This window comes from Siniperca chuatsi, linkage group LG13 (genome assembly GCF_020085105.1).
Source record: "Siniperca chuatsi isolate FFG_IHB_CAS linkage group LG13, ASM2008510v1, whole genome shotgun sequence".
NCBI lineage: Eukaryota > Metazoa > Chordata > Actinopteri > Centrarchiformes > Sinipercidae > Siniperca > Siniperca chuatsi.
Genome location: NC_058054.1, coordinates 29,285,886 through 29,303,515, shown reverse-complemented (window position 1 = coordinate 29,303,515; position 17,630 = coordinate 29,285,886). Strand labels below are relative to the sequence as shown.

Genomic DNA, 17,630 nt, shown 5'->3' with positions numbered 1-17,630 from the left:
CCAAAGCAGCTTGTGAATTGTCTTCCTGTATTTCATATCATACAGGGTCTGCGCTGGATAAATAATAACAATGTGTTGCACGCAGGGTTTCAGCTATAGACCACGGTTAACACAGTGCCACAAGTCACTGAAATATTAAACATGGTTTACGGTTAAGACAACTTCTCTGTAAACACTGATTTTAAATATGGATATATCACACAGCTGCTGTCATGAACCTGTATTTATGTTGACTTTGTCATAAAATCTAGATTTGACCAGGAGCCAGCAGCTTGCAGTGACTGCTGGTTGTATTCATGAGCCGTGATCAAATCTGTTTCTAACTCGCTCTGGTGTCTGACACCAGACACAGAAACAGACGTAAAGAGTTCAACTACATCACGAGTTCAGCTGTATTCAGACACAGTATAGGTGATCACAGAGAGCAGGAGGGGACTGAACAGAGGTTTAACGGGCTGACGCTCATTGCCAATCCAAGATGGTGCGGGGGTGGCTGCCTTGGTGTTTTGGTGTGCGTTGTTGTGTCTTTTTTTTGTAGATTCAGTTTTCTGCTGTGATACCCGGAGCTCTTTCATCAGAGAAGAGCTCCTGAACATCAGGGGAGCTACACCAGTGGACTTATTTCCATCTTTCATCAGTGGAATTATTGGACATTCTGGTCAAAGGTGCAGTGAAACGCCGGAGGAGAGAGAAATGTGCCAGTGCGCCACCGTCAGCGCGGACTTCGCACACCGTTACCGGGAATATTTCTCTCCACCGTGCGCTCACTAGGGCTGAAACGATTCCTCGAGTAACTCGATTACTAAAAATCATCGATTCAAATGATTTGCATCGAAGCTTCATGTAATCCATATAACTACACACGGCTCACTGTGTTTCGCTGTGTGATCGTTCCGAGGATCCTGTTTGTGGATTTCAGCTCCACCTTCAACACTCTCGTCCGGGCTGAGTGTGCCTGACTCCACCTGCAGGTGGATCACAGACTTCCTGTCCGACAGGAGGCAGCGCGTGAGGCTGGGGAAACGCGTCTCTGACTTCCAGACCACCAGCATGGGTTCTTGTACCAAAAACAATATGTATGGCAACCAGTAGCTTGCACTGCTTATGTGTAGTGATGTTTGTGCTGTTTGGTGAGATCCTGGACGGAGCGGCGTGGGCAATGCAGACTGTAGAGCCCACAGAGGCCATCGGAGGTGAGGGATCTTTGTAAAACAAAGCTACGTTTATTTACCAGTACGTCTCCCTCGGACCACACACAAGTCATCGTTCACTGATGTCACTCGTAAATATCAAACATGTTTAAAAAAATCTTTCTGAGAATGACTGGCAGCGACTGGATCCGAAGACTTAAGATTAGAAACTTTCAGTTCAATGGTCCCGCCTTAAGGCCTGCATCCTTTTCTTGTTGATTGACAACCAAATGCATTTCTCATATGGCCATGTATGGGCAGGTAGTAGCTGGTACAACCAGAAGGCTTAGTGCTGATTTACCAGTACTACCTTCTCCATGACAGATGGACGCACAAATGATAAAAAAAATCTATACTTAATTTTGTTTCCAAGTCATTGAGTGAAATGTACAGTATTATCAGGCTGCCAGGCTTAGGCTCCCGGTCATACATACGATCACTCTGACAGTGGGCGAAGGGGTCGGCTTGGTAGAAGTCCAGTTGGCTGAGAGGGATAAAAGTGGAGTCTTCCTTCTCTCTCTCATTTTCCCCTTCATCGTCGATCTCCCCCTCCTCTGGGTCATCCTCTATGTCAGATCTGTCCATCTGTTAAACATGACAACACAGTGTTTGCATCCCACACCAAGGAGGACATGTTATTTGAATGGTGACCACACACACACACACACACACACACACACACACACACATATACATATATATATACACATATATGTATATATACATACACATGTCATACACTCTGCTCCTGCAGTTAATGACTGCCAGGCCAATACACTGTGTATGTATCCCATTCGTGCTGTGCATGATGAGAGGCATTCTGCCGTAATGACGCCACCTTCGGTGAGCTGGTCCCGCTGTCGTCTGCTTCTTCTCTGGTATCTGCTAGATTATTGCAGAAAGACGAGCCACTGGCCCTCTGGTAGCCATACGCACAGACAGAGATAAAGACAGTGAGAGAGTTGGAACATTAAAAATACTTTTTATTAATGTCCATTCACAAAAAAGAAAATGCAAGTTGATCATGTGCATAAAGTCACACCTATATTGTAATAAAGTCACACAACTGTCTACAAATTTCTGCAAATAATTCAATTGCTGCTACATCTGCCACAATTACACTACAATTTCCCAGGTTTTCCAGAACAGTTTACCATTTCAATTAAGTGCTCCTCCTCTGTAGACACTTTTAAGGCTAAACTTAAGACCCGCTTGTTTTCTCAGGCCTTTGAATGCCCTTAATGGTTTTATGCATCACTTTTAGTCCTCTACATTTTAAAAATTCTCTTTTACTGTTTATCTTGTGTGTGCAATATGCTTTTTTATGCTACCACGTTCTGTGATTTTATTCTTTCTATGTTAAATATATGTATATATTATACAGCACTTCGGTCAGCTCTGGTTGTTTTTAAATGTGCTTTATAAATAACCTTGATTTGATTTGATATTCAACAAAAACGTGCGAGAAGGCACTGTGGGGTTTTTCAGCTGCGGATGTGATGCATCCCTTCCCAGATGCATGCAGGTATCAAACAGAAACGCTGTGGTGGAGAAACGAAATATAATCAACCTTCAATACATGGAAGTCTCACTGATGTCAGGCACAGAGTGAGTGCACCATACAAATATTTAGAGAGCAACATAGTTAACTAAAAATGTATTAAAAAAATAATATATATAAAATAAAAGCTAATTCTTAAAAAGAATTAGAAAAAATTGGTAACTCTTCATGTGGATAGTCCGCCTACAGATAGAGTATTAGTAACATTTCAACTGTTTGGCTTTGTCTGTAGATGTTTAGCAGATTATCAACAGAGTATATGTGACAGTTCATGAACAAACCCTAACCAAGATGGTTTTGTGCCTAGAAAAAAGCGTGAAACAGTTGAACTGCTGAATCTCAACTAATAAAGTGTTGAAATGTTACAAATAATAAACTGTCTGTAGGCGGACTATCCAAATAAAGTGTAACCGAAAATGATATTAAATGTCTGATTGTAAAAGCAAACAGAGGGTGGAGCGTTGAGGCTTGTGTTGTGGTAGACCTGAATTTTAACTTGCCATTCAAATAACTGTGAAATCACTACAGGCTGCAACTGAACTCTTATGCATTTACCGTAGTGGTCTAGTAAGACATCGCTCACATCAACAGCATCTCTCTCCACTTCTGCTCTCTCTCTCTCTGGGTGTTATTCTCTCTTGTTTAATGACTGCTCTCTCTGTGTGTATATGTGTGTCCTCTCTGCCTCTCTCCTCTCTCTCTCTCTCTCTCTCTCTCTCTCTCTCTCTCTCTCTCTCTCTCTCTCTCTCCTGGTGTTATTAAGCTTGTTTAATGACTGCTCTATGCGCCTCTCATTGAATACCTGTCTCAGACTTGTCTCCAAGGTGCCCTAACTACAGGTGCCTCCTGTTTTCAGCTAGGAGAAAATCAAACATGAAACGGCGTCAGAGTATGTGCGACAGTTGCATCATGCCGTCAAGTGATCACGACACACATTAAGGAATTACGCATGGGGGTTAGAACAGGGCTATGGGGTTGGAATGTTACATTGAGAGCGGGTCAGTAAAGCTACTAAAAGACTAAATCTCTGCCTGGACATTGGATTATTCCTCGGTCTACCAAAGTACAGTAGACTGGTAAATGCCAGTGTCTTTAAAACTCCACACCCCCTGTCTGTGGCACAGCCGTTCTGAGATAAATTTACAGTCTGCAAGCCCAAACTGAGATTACTTTTGGTGATGTCACTTGACAAGAATAAGATTTTTTCCAAAGAGGTAACTGCTAATAGTGTAACTGCGTGGTACCAAAACAGCATGACACACCCTAAGAGTTTCCACTGCTGTTTACTGTCTTTTCCTGGCTCCAAGGTGCTACTCAGCTTGATTACTGTGATTTACCATTATCAGGTCAGCATAGGCGGGCAGTGATTGGCTCCTTCCCCATGGCCTCATAGGAAGCGGATCATCTTCAGTGGTGTCTGCAGGAGATGTTGACTCCTCCAGCTGGCTTTCTGGAGTGACTGCACCTCCTGACAGAGAACACAGAGTGTGCTCCTCCTACAAGAAAGGGAAGAGTAACGCCGGGATTCGGGCACGGCTCTATAACGTCGCGTCTGCGAGCCGCTTTTGTTCCGTCCTCCAAGCGGCTTCATACCCCACTGGGAAGTCTCAGAAGCAGAGCGGTTGGCCTGCCCGACGTTGTTGACTTGTTGATTTGGTCCTTTTTCTTCTACCATGGGTAAGCAGGCTACATTTAAATGGTTTCTATTTGGGCCTGTTTTAGTTGTGTTTTTGTTGATATACGACCGGGAGTCTGCACAGAGTGTTTTATTTTGAAAATTGACCAGATTCTCTATGCCGTTTCTGTGTCTGACTTCCTGCCCGGTTCGTCTGCTCTGTGCAGCTTGACGCGGCTTCCGTCAGAAACAGACTCGCCGTGTATTCACGGCGGACGCATCTGGTCGCGGCCGAACGCGACGCAGCCGTGCCCAGTGGAATCCAGGTCTAAGGGCTCATGAGGAAACAGTGATACATTTAGACTAGATTTTAGATTACTTTATAAAAAGACCACAGTTACCAAATAAACCACTTTTTGCTTTTGTTAACACAACCTGTAAGTATGAGAATGAAATGCAAAAAATACTATATTCTACTAGTTTTTCCCATTCCTCAGTTTTTATAAATAATTGTCATGGTCCCTCACTGAGCTACATTAAAAGCAGAAAGATCAAGACCTTGACTTTTTCTGGGTGTTCTTCCTTTTAAATGAAAATGCTCTCTCTAGATGAAAGTATTTCAATATTTCAGTGGCTGTGGTTACATGCAGCAGTTTTCTTTTCCCTCCACAGGTAATTATTCTGAGTGACAATACCAGATAAGTGTAATACAGCACCATGTTGACATGCTCGCAGCAAACAGTTGTACTACTGCGGGAGCTGTTGGGCAGAAGACATGTCCTCTGGTTATCTCCCTGAACCTCACCTGTTGCCTAACCTGCACCTCACGGAACAGTGGAAAACACTTCCACAACAGAGTGGTGGGTCTTCACACTGGAACATTTTTAAGTTATCTTAAGTGGGCAAACTTACCAGAAACTGAGTATGAATATTCAGAAAATAGAAGAGAACAGTAACCAGAAAGCGTGTTTACAGATTTGATTCTGTTCACTAAATTATTTAGGGCTTTAGACCAACCATTCAAATGGAATGAATTTCTTTCAGAATAAGATAAAGGTGTTTACTAAACCTAGATATGAGAAGTGTTAGTTGACTTACTCTGAATTTAAGCATCCTCCACGAGTACTACTAATCCTGTGTCTAGTCAATTAAACAAAAACATCAACACATTATAATCAGGAGATAGCACAGGTTCGTTCTAATTTTACTATCACAGATACATACAATACACACACATATGTAAACATGCACACCCTGTTGTACCTGCAGGATCTCTTCATAGGACTGCCTGATGGAGTCTTGTAGAGGAGTGTTCCTCTCTCCAGCCTCCTCCACCTTCCTCTTGGCCTGCTTCACCTCCTCTCTGAGCTTCCTAAGCCTCCACCTGGCTCTGGCAAGTTCCCTCTCATACTCCTCCACCTGGCTCTCCTTCTGCACCTCCTCTGCCTGCAGAGACAGGATCTGGCAAGAAAGGACAGAAAGCCAGTCCAGTGGCATGTCAGTCAAACATCAAATGCTTCTAGTTTAAATAATACAGTCCCCAGCCTGCAGAGAGCACATCCAACAGACAGCAACCTCTTACAACCTCCCAAAGATTGATAATAATGTTTGTTTTTGATTTAGACATTATTAATCATTACGCAATAATAATTACCAGTAAATGGCTTTCTGTGACATACACTGTACTAGAGCCGATACGGATATCAGGGAGTAAAAATAATTCCGAAATCGATATATCGGCCAATATTCTTTTTATATATATATATATATATATATATGCAGATTTTTTGCAATGCTCCCTCAACTATGGTTATCAAACACTTGTGACAAAGAAGGCAGGATATTTTAGAGTTTAACAATAAACTTTATTGGGAATGAAAATTATAAATGATAAATAACTATACATAAAAAATACAAACAGAACAATATATATTATACTTATAATAAGAAAAAGGATCATTTATACATTAATAACTTTAAAATTAAAAAAGGGCCAATCCAACAGGGGCAGGTTTATGCAGGAAGAACAGCCTTTCTGCATTGTAAACACAAAAAATAAATACTAGTAACAATAAAGGTCGGATCGATTCCCGGACCAGACCAACATCACACAATCTCTCTGGGTGGAGTCTGCATGTCCTCCCCGTGTTACCGTGGGTTCTCTCCGGGTTCTCCGGCTTCCTCCCACCGTCCAAAGACATGCATGTGTAGGTTAATTGATAACTCTAAATTGCCCGTATTGAATGAATGTGAGAGTGAATGGTTGTCTGTCCTTGTCTGTGTCTGTGTTAGCCCTGCGACGAGTTGGCCACTGTCCAGGGTGTACCCTGCCTAAGGCCCAAAGTCACTGGGATAGGCTCCAGTCACCCGCGACCCCTAACGGGACCAAGCGGTAGAAAATGGATGGATGGATGGAACAATAAAGGTACATTTAAATGCAAATAATGTGGTAATGTGTTGTGTGGGGCAAGCCTATATAAATTACATATTGACAGATGAACATAACACACATTCTTTTTCACAAGCCCCCCTCAGTGCTACAGTCCTCCTTAATACTGCCAATCCATCAGGGGCAGGTCATAATGCAGGAAGCACAGCTTCCTGGGTCAGGGGGACGCCCAGGAGGCAGAGCTGAAGGGCTGAGCTGGTCCGGGTGAGGACCAGACGTACGGAGCCACTCAGGAGGCCGGCGGTGAGGACAGAAGCTCTCTGGAGGCCGGCGACGAAGGCGGGGACCTTTCTCAGCCAGTCTTTGGCTTGGGTTAGTGTCTCTGCTGACAAAGGCTGCTCCTTCTAGCGTGGGTCGAGCAGACATGTGAGCACCACCTCTTTTGACCTTGGAGAACCTCTTCTCCAGGCTCTCCAGCAAAGTCTTCCTCAGATTCTGGATTCCTCTACTAGTGGGTCTCTGTGACTCCAGCAGACGCCTCAGCATCGCTACACAGGGTTTAATGCAGGAGGCAGAGGAATGCCTCCTGCATTATACCCTGTGCCTTCCAGTGGTGTCAGGGTCTCCACCAAGTTTGCGGCCCCATTCCTCCGCAGTTGAACTGTGAAATGCCCGCGGTCGCTGGAAAAGGCGGTGATTGCTCTCTTTTGCTCCAGCGCCCTCAGGAGCATGTGCAGTGTGGAGTTCCACCTGGTTGGCACAGCCTGGAGCATGGAACGCTGAGGGACACCAACCTCCTCCCGGATGACAGAGAGCCGTTGCTGTGTAGGTGTGTAGCGCTTCTCTTTAGTTTGGCCAATATGTCCTCCGCCACCCTCTGGGAGCTGAGGCCATCATTAATCATCAGTTGCAGTGTATGAGCACTGGAGCCCAGGTCAGGCATCTCTGCAAGTCTCATACCCTTTACCATGTTTGCGCCACTGTCTCTTAGCACCAGGAGGACACGCTGTGCGTCGGTGTTCCGTTCCTCAAGCATAGTCGAGAAGATCTGCCTGATGTATTCGCCTGTGTGGGACCCCGACATGGCCTTCCCGTTTAACACAACTTGCACTCTATTCCAGTTCCTGTCGATGAAATGAGCAGTCAAGCTCATGAGGGCTTCAGTAGCTCCAGACCAACAGTCAGTGGTAAAGCTTTCCTGCATTTTCCACTGAGAGAAGTTGCCTTCTTTTTGTGACAACTTGTGAGTAAATTTGGCCCATCAGCTGAGTGCAGAAATACTTCTCGCTTTTGAAAGGATACCTGGGCTCTGCCTTTGCCAGTAATCTTTTAAAAACCAGTACTCTCCACAATTGCATAAGGCAGGATATCAGCAGCGATCGTTTCCATGATCAACTTGTCCAGCTCCTTTGAGCTAGGGTCGTTTGGGGTGACGTTAGTTTACTGCATCATTAAAGGTGGCAGGTTTTTAAACAGCATTTTCAGTATCTTGACATAAAGTGTTTGGAAAATGCTTTCCCGTATCTTGCATCCTATAGATAGAAATAAAAGGGAACTGGCAAATGGATAAACTGGATAAATTAGTCCATGAAAATGAAATAATCATTGATAGTTGGCTGTTGTAACCATCAAAAATTAATTTAGCCAAATGCCTATTGTGTCATTTGTTTTTGTCTATAAAGGGGAACCCTTGCTTACTAGCTAATTACAATTAACAACAACAACAATAATCAAAATAAATCAAGTGAGTGTTTACTGTTGCAGTTGCTGTTATGTATGTTGAGTTTTTGACAGTAAAAGTAAAAACATATTTTTTTTTCAACTGCATAATGTCCTGCTCAGTAGATATCTTGGAACTCTTGTAACGTAAAGGACCCTGACCAAAAATGTTTGTTTTTGTTATTTAAATGCCTAAAATATTGAAATCGGCATCAGCCTTAAAAATCCTGTATAAAAAGCTCTTATTAAAGTGTGAATTGGTTAGTAAGAGATCTCTGAAGAAGTGTCCAATCAGAAATCCTTCAACAATGTGAACACAGACTGTAACAAAACCTCCAACAGGAATGACTTCCACAGAGAAGGCAGCGTTTCAAAAGTATCTGCACATCAGTTATAATACATACTGTATTTAAGTCATTTAAAGAAGCACTCATGCAGTTTACAGTGACAGAACTAGATGTAAATTAGCAATTCATCATCACCTGTTGACTTTCTTCATAGCAGAACTGTCTAGTTGCCTTTATTTGCTGTAGCAGCTTCTCTTTGTGTTTCTCTAATTTAACCAGAGTCTCCTCCAGCTCCTTGCGGTCCGACTGCTGTTCCTGAAGCTCCAAGTTTTCCACCGCCACTGCATTTTCCAGCTCCTACAATCAGACACACACACACAGTTTAGGATTTAAGAATGAGTCAAACTCATCTGTGGAATGATAAAACAGGCATGTAGTGGTACACACATACACACACACACAGGCACAGGTGAGAAATGTGGATGGAAATGTTCTTTCACAACATCTAAATGATCCTATATAGGTAGTGAACAGTTTGATCTGCCTAATGTTACAAACGTGAACAGAGATAACCGCCCCTCGAATGCTTAATCACATTAACATGTACCACGTTTGGCTCAACATGTGATCGACAGCAGCTTCAAATCAGACGTCGTCTAAGAAACGCTGCTTGTTTGTTGTTTTACCCAAAGTCTGATAGAACATTGACATCAATTTCATTTGTGTGTCCAGTGAACAAATAAGCCTAACATAGCTGTTCAGCCTGGTTTAGCTCAAAGACTAGAAGCAGGGAGACTGCTAGCTTAGCTCCAAGCTACATGGAAAAATATATGGAATATATTTTGAAACAATACATACATGTTTCCATTACTGCTACAGCAGAACTGCAAGGGGGCCCTGGGTAAAACTGAGCGGTGGGCCCATATTGACCCCTGATCCTGCCAATCTCTGTGCTTTGGGTGTGTCTCCTGCTGGCTTCAGGTGCCCATCAGGTACACTGTACACTGCAGACTACAATGTAGTGATGCTCTGACATCATTCGAATCCGCATGTACACATAAATCATCCACCCGCCACCCACCCGAACAAATTATTTTCTCCGATTTAGAGAGCTGCACCCGCATGGACATTTCTCTCCACCTCTGCCAGTCCCTGCAGGCTCCATTGCCTTTTAAATGATGTCGAGCTGTGCGAGCTTTCCAGGTGATTCCTTTATTGTGTGTTGTGTTGATGTACGAGTGTTTTCTTTAACGATCAGAGAGGCTGCTGTCAGTCATTTTAAACCTTTCCATGCCGCAGTAATGTCACCGAAAATATCGTGGGACATTAAAGCAGCAAAACTAAAAACTGTAGTTAGAAACTTGACAGGACAGAGGAAACAGAAGAAACTTTTAGCTTCGAAAATACATTTTCTAGGCAGCTGTGACGGAGCTCGGGACTTATCAGGACGGCTGTCCACGTAGTGAAGGTTTTGACAGCAAACATGGCAGAGTGTGCAGTTTTTGGATGTAAACCGGAGCTTCCTTCCACTATCTACTAACGTTACATAATAATGTAAACACACTGTAACATCGTAGCAGATATTATTGTATGTTTCACAGCCACTAACGCTGCGTCAGCCACTGCCAGTTACAAGCTAACAAGCACAAACAAATAAAAGATGCTAACGACACTTACTTTTTATGTGGAATAACCATGTTAAACAAAATATTAATCATAGCAAAGTATTTTTACATACTTTAAAATGTGTCTGGAGGGAAACTTTAATATTTATTTAAGTGCAGAGCCCGAGAGTCCATTTTATTTACTGTTTTGGTTGTGTGGTTTTTTTAATTAAAACGCCCAGTGGCATAAAATGGTCTTATAATGACAAAATAGTTTATCGCGAGACAATATATCGTCCAACAAAAGTAGTTATCATGACAGGCCTACCTGTACCAGTACCCTTAGTTTGTGGTCATTTGATTAACACTGTGCCTTCTCCTCAGACTAATAACTCAACACAAACGTTGTTTCGGTGATGCCGGTATTGCATCGTGTACAGTATGTCCATCTAGGGTAGATGGGCGCTCAAACGATTGGTCAGTTATTTGATCAACAGAAGATTATTCTGCCAGCAACAACTTTGATAATGAATTAATCGTTTAAAACTCCACGGGTTCTAGCTTCCCAAATGTGAATATTTGCAGGTCTTCTATCTAATCGAGAAAATAAATGAAAATAATCAGTGGGAGCCCTATTCCCTATAACGTCAGATCTTGGCGCATAATCATCTAAATTAGACTTTTTCTTTAATACCAAAGTAATCCAGTGATTGGTTTTGGCACAGGACCTGGCTACAAGACAGTGCCTCAAAATTAGGTAAAAATGCAGAAAGGGGCTTTGGGTCCTGATCCTTTCAGTTTATAGAGACATGATCACTGTCAATGACCATTACCATGTTATTAAACTGAAATGAAATGAGCCAAATAACAACAAACCAAACAGTAAACCTGAGGCCTATCTACAGCGTCATCCAGTCAGAGACTAGTGTTACAGTAGCATGACATCACATGAGAGCATCATGGGAAACGCAGTGATGGAGGAGTCCCAAACTGGAAACACTACACACACATACAAATACTAATTATTATTATTTATGTCCTGTCCACATTATTTATATTGACAAACTCAAAGAAAATGTGAAACCAACACAAAAGACACTCACCCAGGTGTATAAAAACCCAACACACACAAACACACACACACCAGCGGTAGGTGCTGCGGTCTTCTTACTCTGATCTCGGCTGCCTTGGCGAGGACTCTCTCATCCGTTTCCACGACGTCGGTGTCCCTGGGAGACGACCAGCAGAGAAGACAGGAATGTTTAAGGAGGGAGGAGAGGGAGCACTCATTCTTCCAGTCTGCTTTCCCTCCATCATTCCCTCCTTCCCCTGATCCCTCCATTTTTTCCTGCTGCACTGCTGGCTCCTCCATTGCTGCCTCGCTAGCTGTCACTACACTGCAGAGGAGGCGGAGCCAGCTCTGTGGACGTGTGTGTGTGTGTGTGTGTCCGTGGTGATCGATGCATACCGGCAGAATGCACCAATGTCAGAATGGAAAGAGAGAGAGGGATGAGTCAGAGTGAAAGCAGTAGAGTAGGCTTATCCATCCGTAGGAGAATGTATTTCCTCTCCTCTAGTCTCCTCCCTTCATGTCTTTCCTCCTCCTTCCTTTTTTCCCTTCCTACCATCATGCTGCTTCTCTATTTCCTCCTCCCCCTCCATCAGCATCGCTGGCCACTGCAGTATGCATCAGTCCAAACACACACACACACACACACTGGAAGCAGCGACTGAGCCATTCATAAAAATCCCAGAGAGCAGAGAAGCAGCAGTCTGCACAGGCAAACATTACCAATCAATCAAGAATCATTCACAAATACATTTTACATATGTGACCAGATGGTTTTGCCACTTGGGGGCAGCAGAACAAACATCTGACATTATCATCTTTTTATTTGTCATGGTGAACATAACAAGCACAAGCACAAATTATACTATCAGTGTGTGCAGACACCCAATGTAGTATAAACAAAATAGCCGTCCCTTCTGGACTATATCCAGCAAACAGTTGTCTCTTTACACTTCCGAGTCACAGCTGACCAAGATCATTTTGCACAATCACAGGAATTCTAAGACAATGTTAGAAATGTCGCAACAAAGAGAATGCGAAGTAGGGGCGTTTCCATCGGCTGTCTACCTTCCTGCTGCTGGGCAGGTTCTTTGGTTTCAGCTCATATGAGAGCATATTTCTTGCCTTCTGAAGCGAGCTGATGACGGAGAGGAGCCGGTAACGGGTCTCTTGATTTATAGCGGAGGGTCTCCCCTACGGGTGCAGCAGTGCGTTGGACGGCTCTGGGGAACGTTACGCTGCAGATCGTTTACAGAATCACTTCATTTACATTGTTTATCATTTGTGTTCAAATAGTTTCCATTATTCCAACAGTCTTCTGCTAAAAAATGGCCAAAAAAGCCCCTTTCCCTTGTGATTCCTTTCTGGTGTATTAAACAACATTGACTGAAAGTGATCCATGTTGATCCAAATCCTTTTATACCTATCCTGCCAAAGACCTCTCAGACCCTCGTGCTTTGAAGAAAGTATAGCTACTAATCCACTTAAATTAGTTTCTATAATTGTCATATCCATCTTTTTGTACATTATATTGTTACATGATAATCACACGGTGTGAAACTTGGTGCCTGACAGAGCCCTTACGATTCTCACTCAAAATCAGCTGAAAAAGTATTTCTTTAAAAGGTGCATTAGTCAACATTTTTTATATTAAAGTTAAATTTAAATCCTTTTGTAGTCAAAAACCTTTTGTAGTCAAAAATAATGTTAATATGTTTTTATGTACTGTTAATAATTTTTCATTATTAAAAGGAGGGGAAAAGGTCTTCTGGGAAATATCAGAAATGCTCCCTTTCATCTCAGCCGGCTGGAGGGGCGTGTCCCCGTCTGTGTTTGATTGACAGCAGCTGGCAGGCTGCCAGAGGGCCGGTGTTACACCGCGGAGAACCAGAGACAAACTTGGACAGTAGCTCCAAGTCAGGGGCAGACAGCGTGTTGTTAGTGGTGCTGAGGAGGAAGAGCCACAGCAGCGTTTAACGTGCTGCGCTGAGCAGCTAATCAGATATCTAGCCAGGACAAGACGTGTGTTCTTGTTTTTAAGTCAGATAAGGAGACTTCAGCAGTAATGTGGTCTGCTCTGCCTATGATACAACGCTGACATTACTGCTTGATTCTAAATATATATTCAGGAGGTGATCGTGTGTATCGAAACAAAGCAGACGGATACCTAGCAGTATTCCTTTGAAGTACTGCAAAACTTTTTCATTAATCATGAAATCACCAAAAAATCTAAATTTCTCCCTTTTGCTTTCTGATTTTTTTCTCAAAAGGAGAACACAGGACAAGTGATTGACAGAGCAGACATGTTGCTGAAGCAGTTTCAAAAGTTTCAGTTGACTGCGTGATGTGAAAGTGCTCGCTTGTAGTGACAAAGCCACAGGGAATTATCAGTCAACTTGTCACAGGAGTGAGGAAGAGTGGCAACAGGGATAAGACCTACGGGCCGGCAGTTGAGGCAGACACAATAATTTCAGCGATTTATTGCTAACTGAAGGCTTAAAGGCAGGTATAGGTAAGCGGACCGGTTCCGGTTCAGGCTTGAAAGCAAAGGCATGGGGCGCATGGCAACTAAGACAAACTGGTATGCAGCAGGTGGGAAAGGGCTGGTGAAATATCTGCAGGGCTGATGAGGAAAGTGGGAACAGGTGAGGAGGTGGGCGGGGAAGGTCAGGTGACTTGGACTGGAGGGAAAGGGGTTACTGCAGGACAAGAGGGAGTGGCTCGTATCAGAGTCAGACACATGGCTGAGACGGGTGGAAAAGTCAGGGAGCACCTGGACAGGTAGAGAATGGCAATGGTTTGGTTTGGGGAAGTGGGAATGTGGCTGGACACAGACACAGACACAGACACAGAGAGGTAGAATGTGCCACAACTGCACAGCTTTTGTTGTGGCACATTTACTGGACACTGCGCTCTTGACCTTTGTGCAGCTATTTTTCTCAGGAGCTGGTGGAGACCAAACCAGAGCTAAAAGGAGAGTGAATATTGGACTAGCATTCATCAGGTGGATACAAACATGACTCTAAATGAATGCTAGTGTTGCTCTGTAACTGCTGGATGTGTAAATAGGCAACTGTTTACAATTAGCCATAACATCCTCAAAAGGCGACAGCACGTCAGGGCTTTAGTCAGCTTGCTTCTGACTCCTCCATTCCCCCAAGAGTCCAACATCGAATAAAGCACCTTAATAATAGAAGTATTAATATCCTTTACTTAAGTAAAAGTAGCAATACCTCTATGTAAAAATACTCTATTAAAAGTAAAATACTTCAAGTATCAAATTTAAAAGTACACATTATGCAGCAGGGCTCCAGACTGCGACCATTTAGTTTATTTTTACACTGTAAAATGTCCCAGTCAGTAGCCTGTGTACAGCATCTCGGCCACGATTACAAAAACACAACTAAGGAATCTGTATCAAGATTGTTTATGTTCAAAAAAATGAACATAAACTGATGAACTGATTTTTTAAACTCATGTCAGTATCAGTATTGGCCAGTCTATACTTCATATTATATTATTTGCTTATTATTGCAGATTCATGTATGTGTTAGCAATATTTTCATGTTGTAGCTGGTAAAAGTTATTGTAAATACTTTACATACTGTTGGGTAGTTTAATCTGTGCATAATTTATGGTTTGGATAAAAACAATCATGGCCGTAGCCAGCACACGACTGGCCTTACCACCATGGTTTTGGTAGATAATCTAAGAACAATATAGAACGGCGATAATAATAAGTTTATAGCCTACCTCTCGAAGCAAGACTGGTCGATGTCATGAACGACAGGCCTGGTTACAGCCTTCCATAGACTGTATTCCACCTGACCTACACACTCACAACAAGTCACTACGAGTCCCACCACAGGAACAGAAGCAGCAGCTGCGTTCAAGATCGGCGCTCGCAGACTTTCAGAACGGGACACGTCCACACTTTTGTGCATAATCAATTAGGAGTTTCTGCTCTGACACTTTCAGTGGCAAAACTATTCACGGTGAGAAACAGGCAAATACATGACAATAAAGTTACACTGCGCGGCAGCAGCTTTGAATAAACTAGCCTTGCTGCAGTCCGCTCTGTTACCGCCTGCTCCAAAAGTGGCCCTTGCTGGGAGTAGCGCGAGATTCGTGGAGATGAAGGATCGCATCAGGGCAGACAGCCTCTGTCCAAAGTAAATATGTTGGCATGTATGCGAGAGAAGTCGGTCTCTTCTGGGTCACTGTGCTGCCAAAGACTTTGGAATGACAAGATTTCGTAATTCCTTTTGCTCTCTACTGCTGCGCCTTCGTATCAGAATCTTTGCGGGCAGGAAATGTACAGGAAATGAGGCACAGACAGATAGCTGTGTGATTATTACCAAAATGTTTCAGTGATACCTCAGTTATCACTAGAATTCATTGATCAATGAGAAACACCTCTTCTTTTATTTTATTTAAATAAGAATTAGCTTTACTGTATTTTATTTCTATTTTGAAAGGCGTATTATGTATTGGTATATATTCAATTTAAAGACATATTAGGCCTATGTATCTTTTCAACAATTTTATACAACTTCCTTGAATCTGTGGAACATATTAGTAATTTTTTTGCAAAGGAATAAGTTTGAAATAAATTTTCCGAGTCAAAAATGTCCGAGCACCTCTTTCTTCCCTTGAAATGAACGCGCCATTTTTGGTGGGTGTAGCAACCACTAAATTTAAAATTCAGTATTTGCGTCCCTCGGTGCTTGAGTAAGGGTGCTCGGTCGCTCCACACCTCTGGAGCACTGCGGCAGGCCCGGAGTCTGCTGCCTAACGTTACGCTTTTTACGTAAAGCCCAAATCTGAATTATGGCTGTTCTCAATTTAAAGGGTAGCCTCCATTTACGTTTAAGTTAGTTCAAAGTTTGAAACCGCCTTAAAATGATGTAAAATGCGCCTCGTGCGAATGTAGCTGTAATAGTCTGTATTTCTGTAACGGTAACGGTACGTTACCCTTCGTCCTTCGGGGTTGTCGCTGTCGGTGTCCTCAGGCAGTCCAGAATAAAACGCATCATTACTGCAGTGCTCGCGCGCTCATCCTCTGGCTGTCGCCTCCGTTACCGACCGGACAGACTACCGGGCCGTGCTCCGCTCTCTGCCTCCTCTCTGGAACCAAGGCGAGTGGGAAGTGAAATCCCGGTTGGCAGGTAGGCAGAGTGCGGTCAGAGCACCGGCAGAGCACCGGCAGAGCACCGGCAAGAAAACCCTCAACAACGGCAGTAAACGGCACTTCCTGTCCAACCTTTCAAAATAAGACCAGGTCGCAGGACGAAGTTGTATTATAGCATTTAGGCTACTAGACAACATAATAAGAGCCAGAAAGAAAACACCATGCACCAATAGGCCTATGTGGCATTTTGTATCCGTGTGATATGGAGTTCTGTTCTGTCCACTCTCTGTGTCTCTGTGTCCCCATTGTACCCTGTCAATGGTGCTTTTACGTTGAAGGCGTGCTGTTTCCAGTGCTGTATCTCTGTGGTCAGCTTGACGCAGGTCTCGCTCTGCTTCTCCGCCGCTCCCTGTCGTTTTGTCAATCTACGAAAAGTAAATGCATAATCATTTATCCCGCAGAAAACCATTCTGCACTATGAATGGGATGTAAAAGATGCGGAGAATGCACTGACCTACTCCACCAGTTTTGAACAGGCCGCCTGCACACAGTACTTGTTAGTAGGGTGCAGTTGTTGGTTTGGCTCTGCACATGGGATTTGATGACAATAATAAAAATAAAAATATATATTATCTACATATTTTGAATATAAAATTTATAATGATAGTTAAGTTTAATTTTTAAAGTGTATATCAGTCATACCATGTTAAGTCTTTTGAACAGACTAAATACAGAAAGGACATATACAGTATATCACACTGGTATGTTTGATATGTAGCTTTGGTTTTTCCTGATGCTCATCACTGCGTGTTCCAGCAGTCCTGATAAACAAACCAACAATATGTCAGCCTTAATCCTCAGACTGTCAGCCAGATATAAATCCCTTTTCACTGATTATTTGAATTTCTTTCACATATTTGCGTAAAGCCTTCAGGGTCAGAATTCTAAACAGACATCAATATGGCGCACCATTTGGTCTAAAATATAGCTGCCCATCCCCCTCAGTTTAACGTGTCACTGTCAGACATTGCTGGAGGCTCATGTATCCACACTGGATTTGTGACT

At 43.1% G+C, this 17,630-nt stretch overlaps 1 protein-coding gene across 6 annotated transcripts in view; it reads right to left on the bottom strand.

Moving 5' to 3' along the window:
- LOC122886775 (epidermal growth factor receptor substrate 15-like) overlaps positions 1–16,666 on the bottom strand; it is a 30,446-nt gene extending 13,780 nt beyond the window's left edge. The window contains exons 1-7 of one of the 6 annotated variants that reach the window (XM_044219361.1): positions 16,409–16,666; positions 11,510–11,594; positions 8,957–9,118; positions 5,630–5,827; positions 4,089–4,247; positions 2,029–2,109; positions 1,625–1,775 (exon numbers count right to left, since the gene is read on the bottom strand). In XM_044219361.1, the coding sequence (XP_044075296.1) occupies positions 1,625–1,775; positions 2,029–2,109; positions 4,089–4,247; positions 5,630–5,827; positions 8,957–9,118; positions 11,510–11,594; positions 16,409–16,470 (898 nt within the window). In that variant the 5' untranslated portion in view covers positions 16,471–16,666. Of the gene's footprint in view, positions 1–1,624; positions 1,776–2,028; positions 2,110–4,088; positions 4,248–5,629; positions 5,828–8,956; positions 9,119–11,509; positions 11,595–15,187; positions 15,832–16,408 lie in introns of those variants that run through there. The other 5 variants (XM_044219362.1, XM_044219359.1, XM_044219358.1 and 2 more) reach the window with 5 other exon arrangements.
- Between the last annotated feature and the right edge of the window lie 964 nt (positions 16,667–17,630).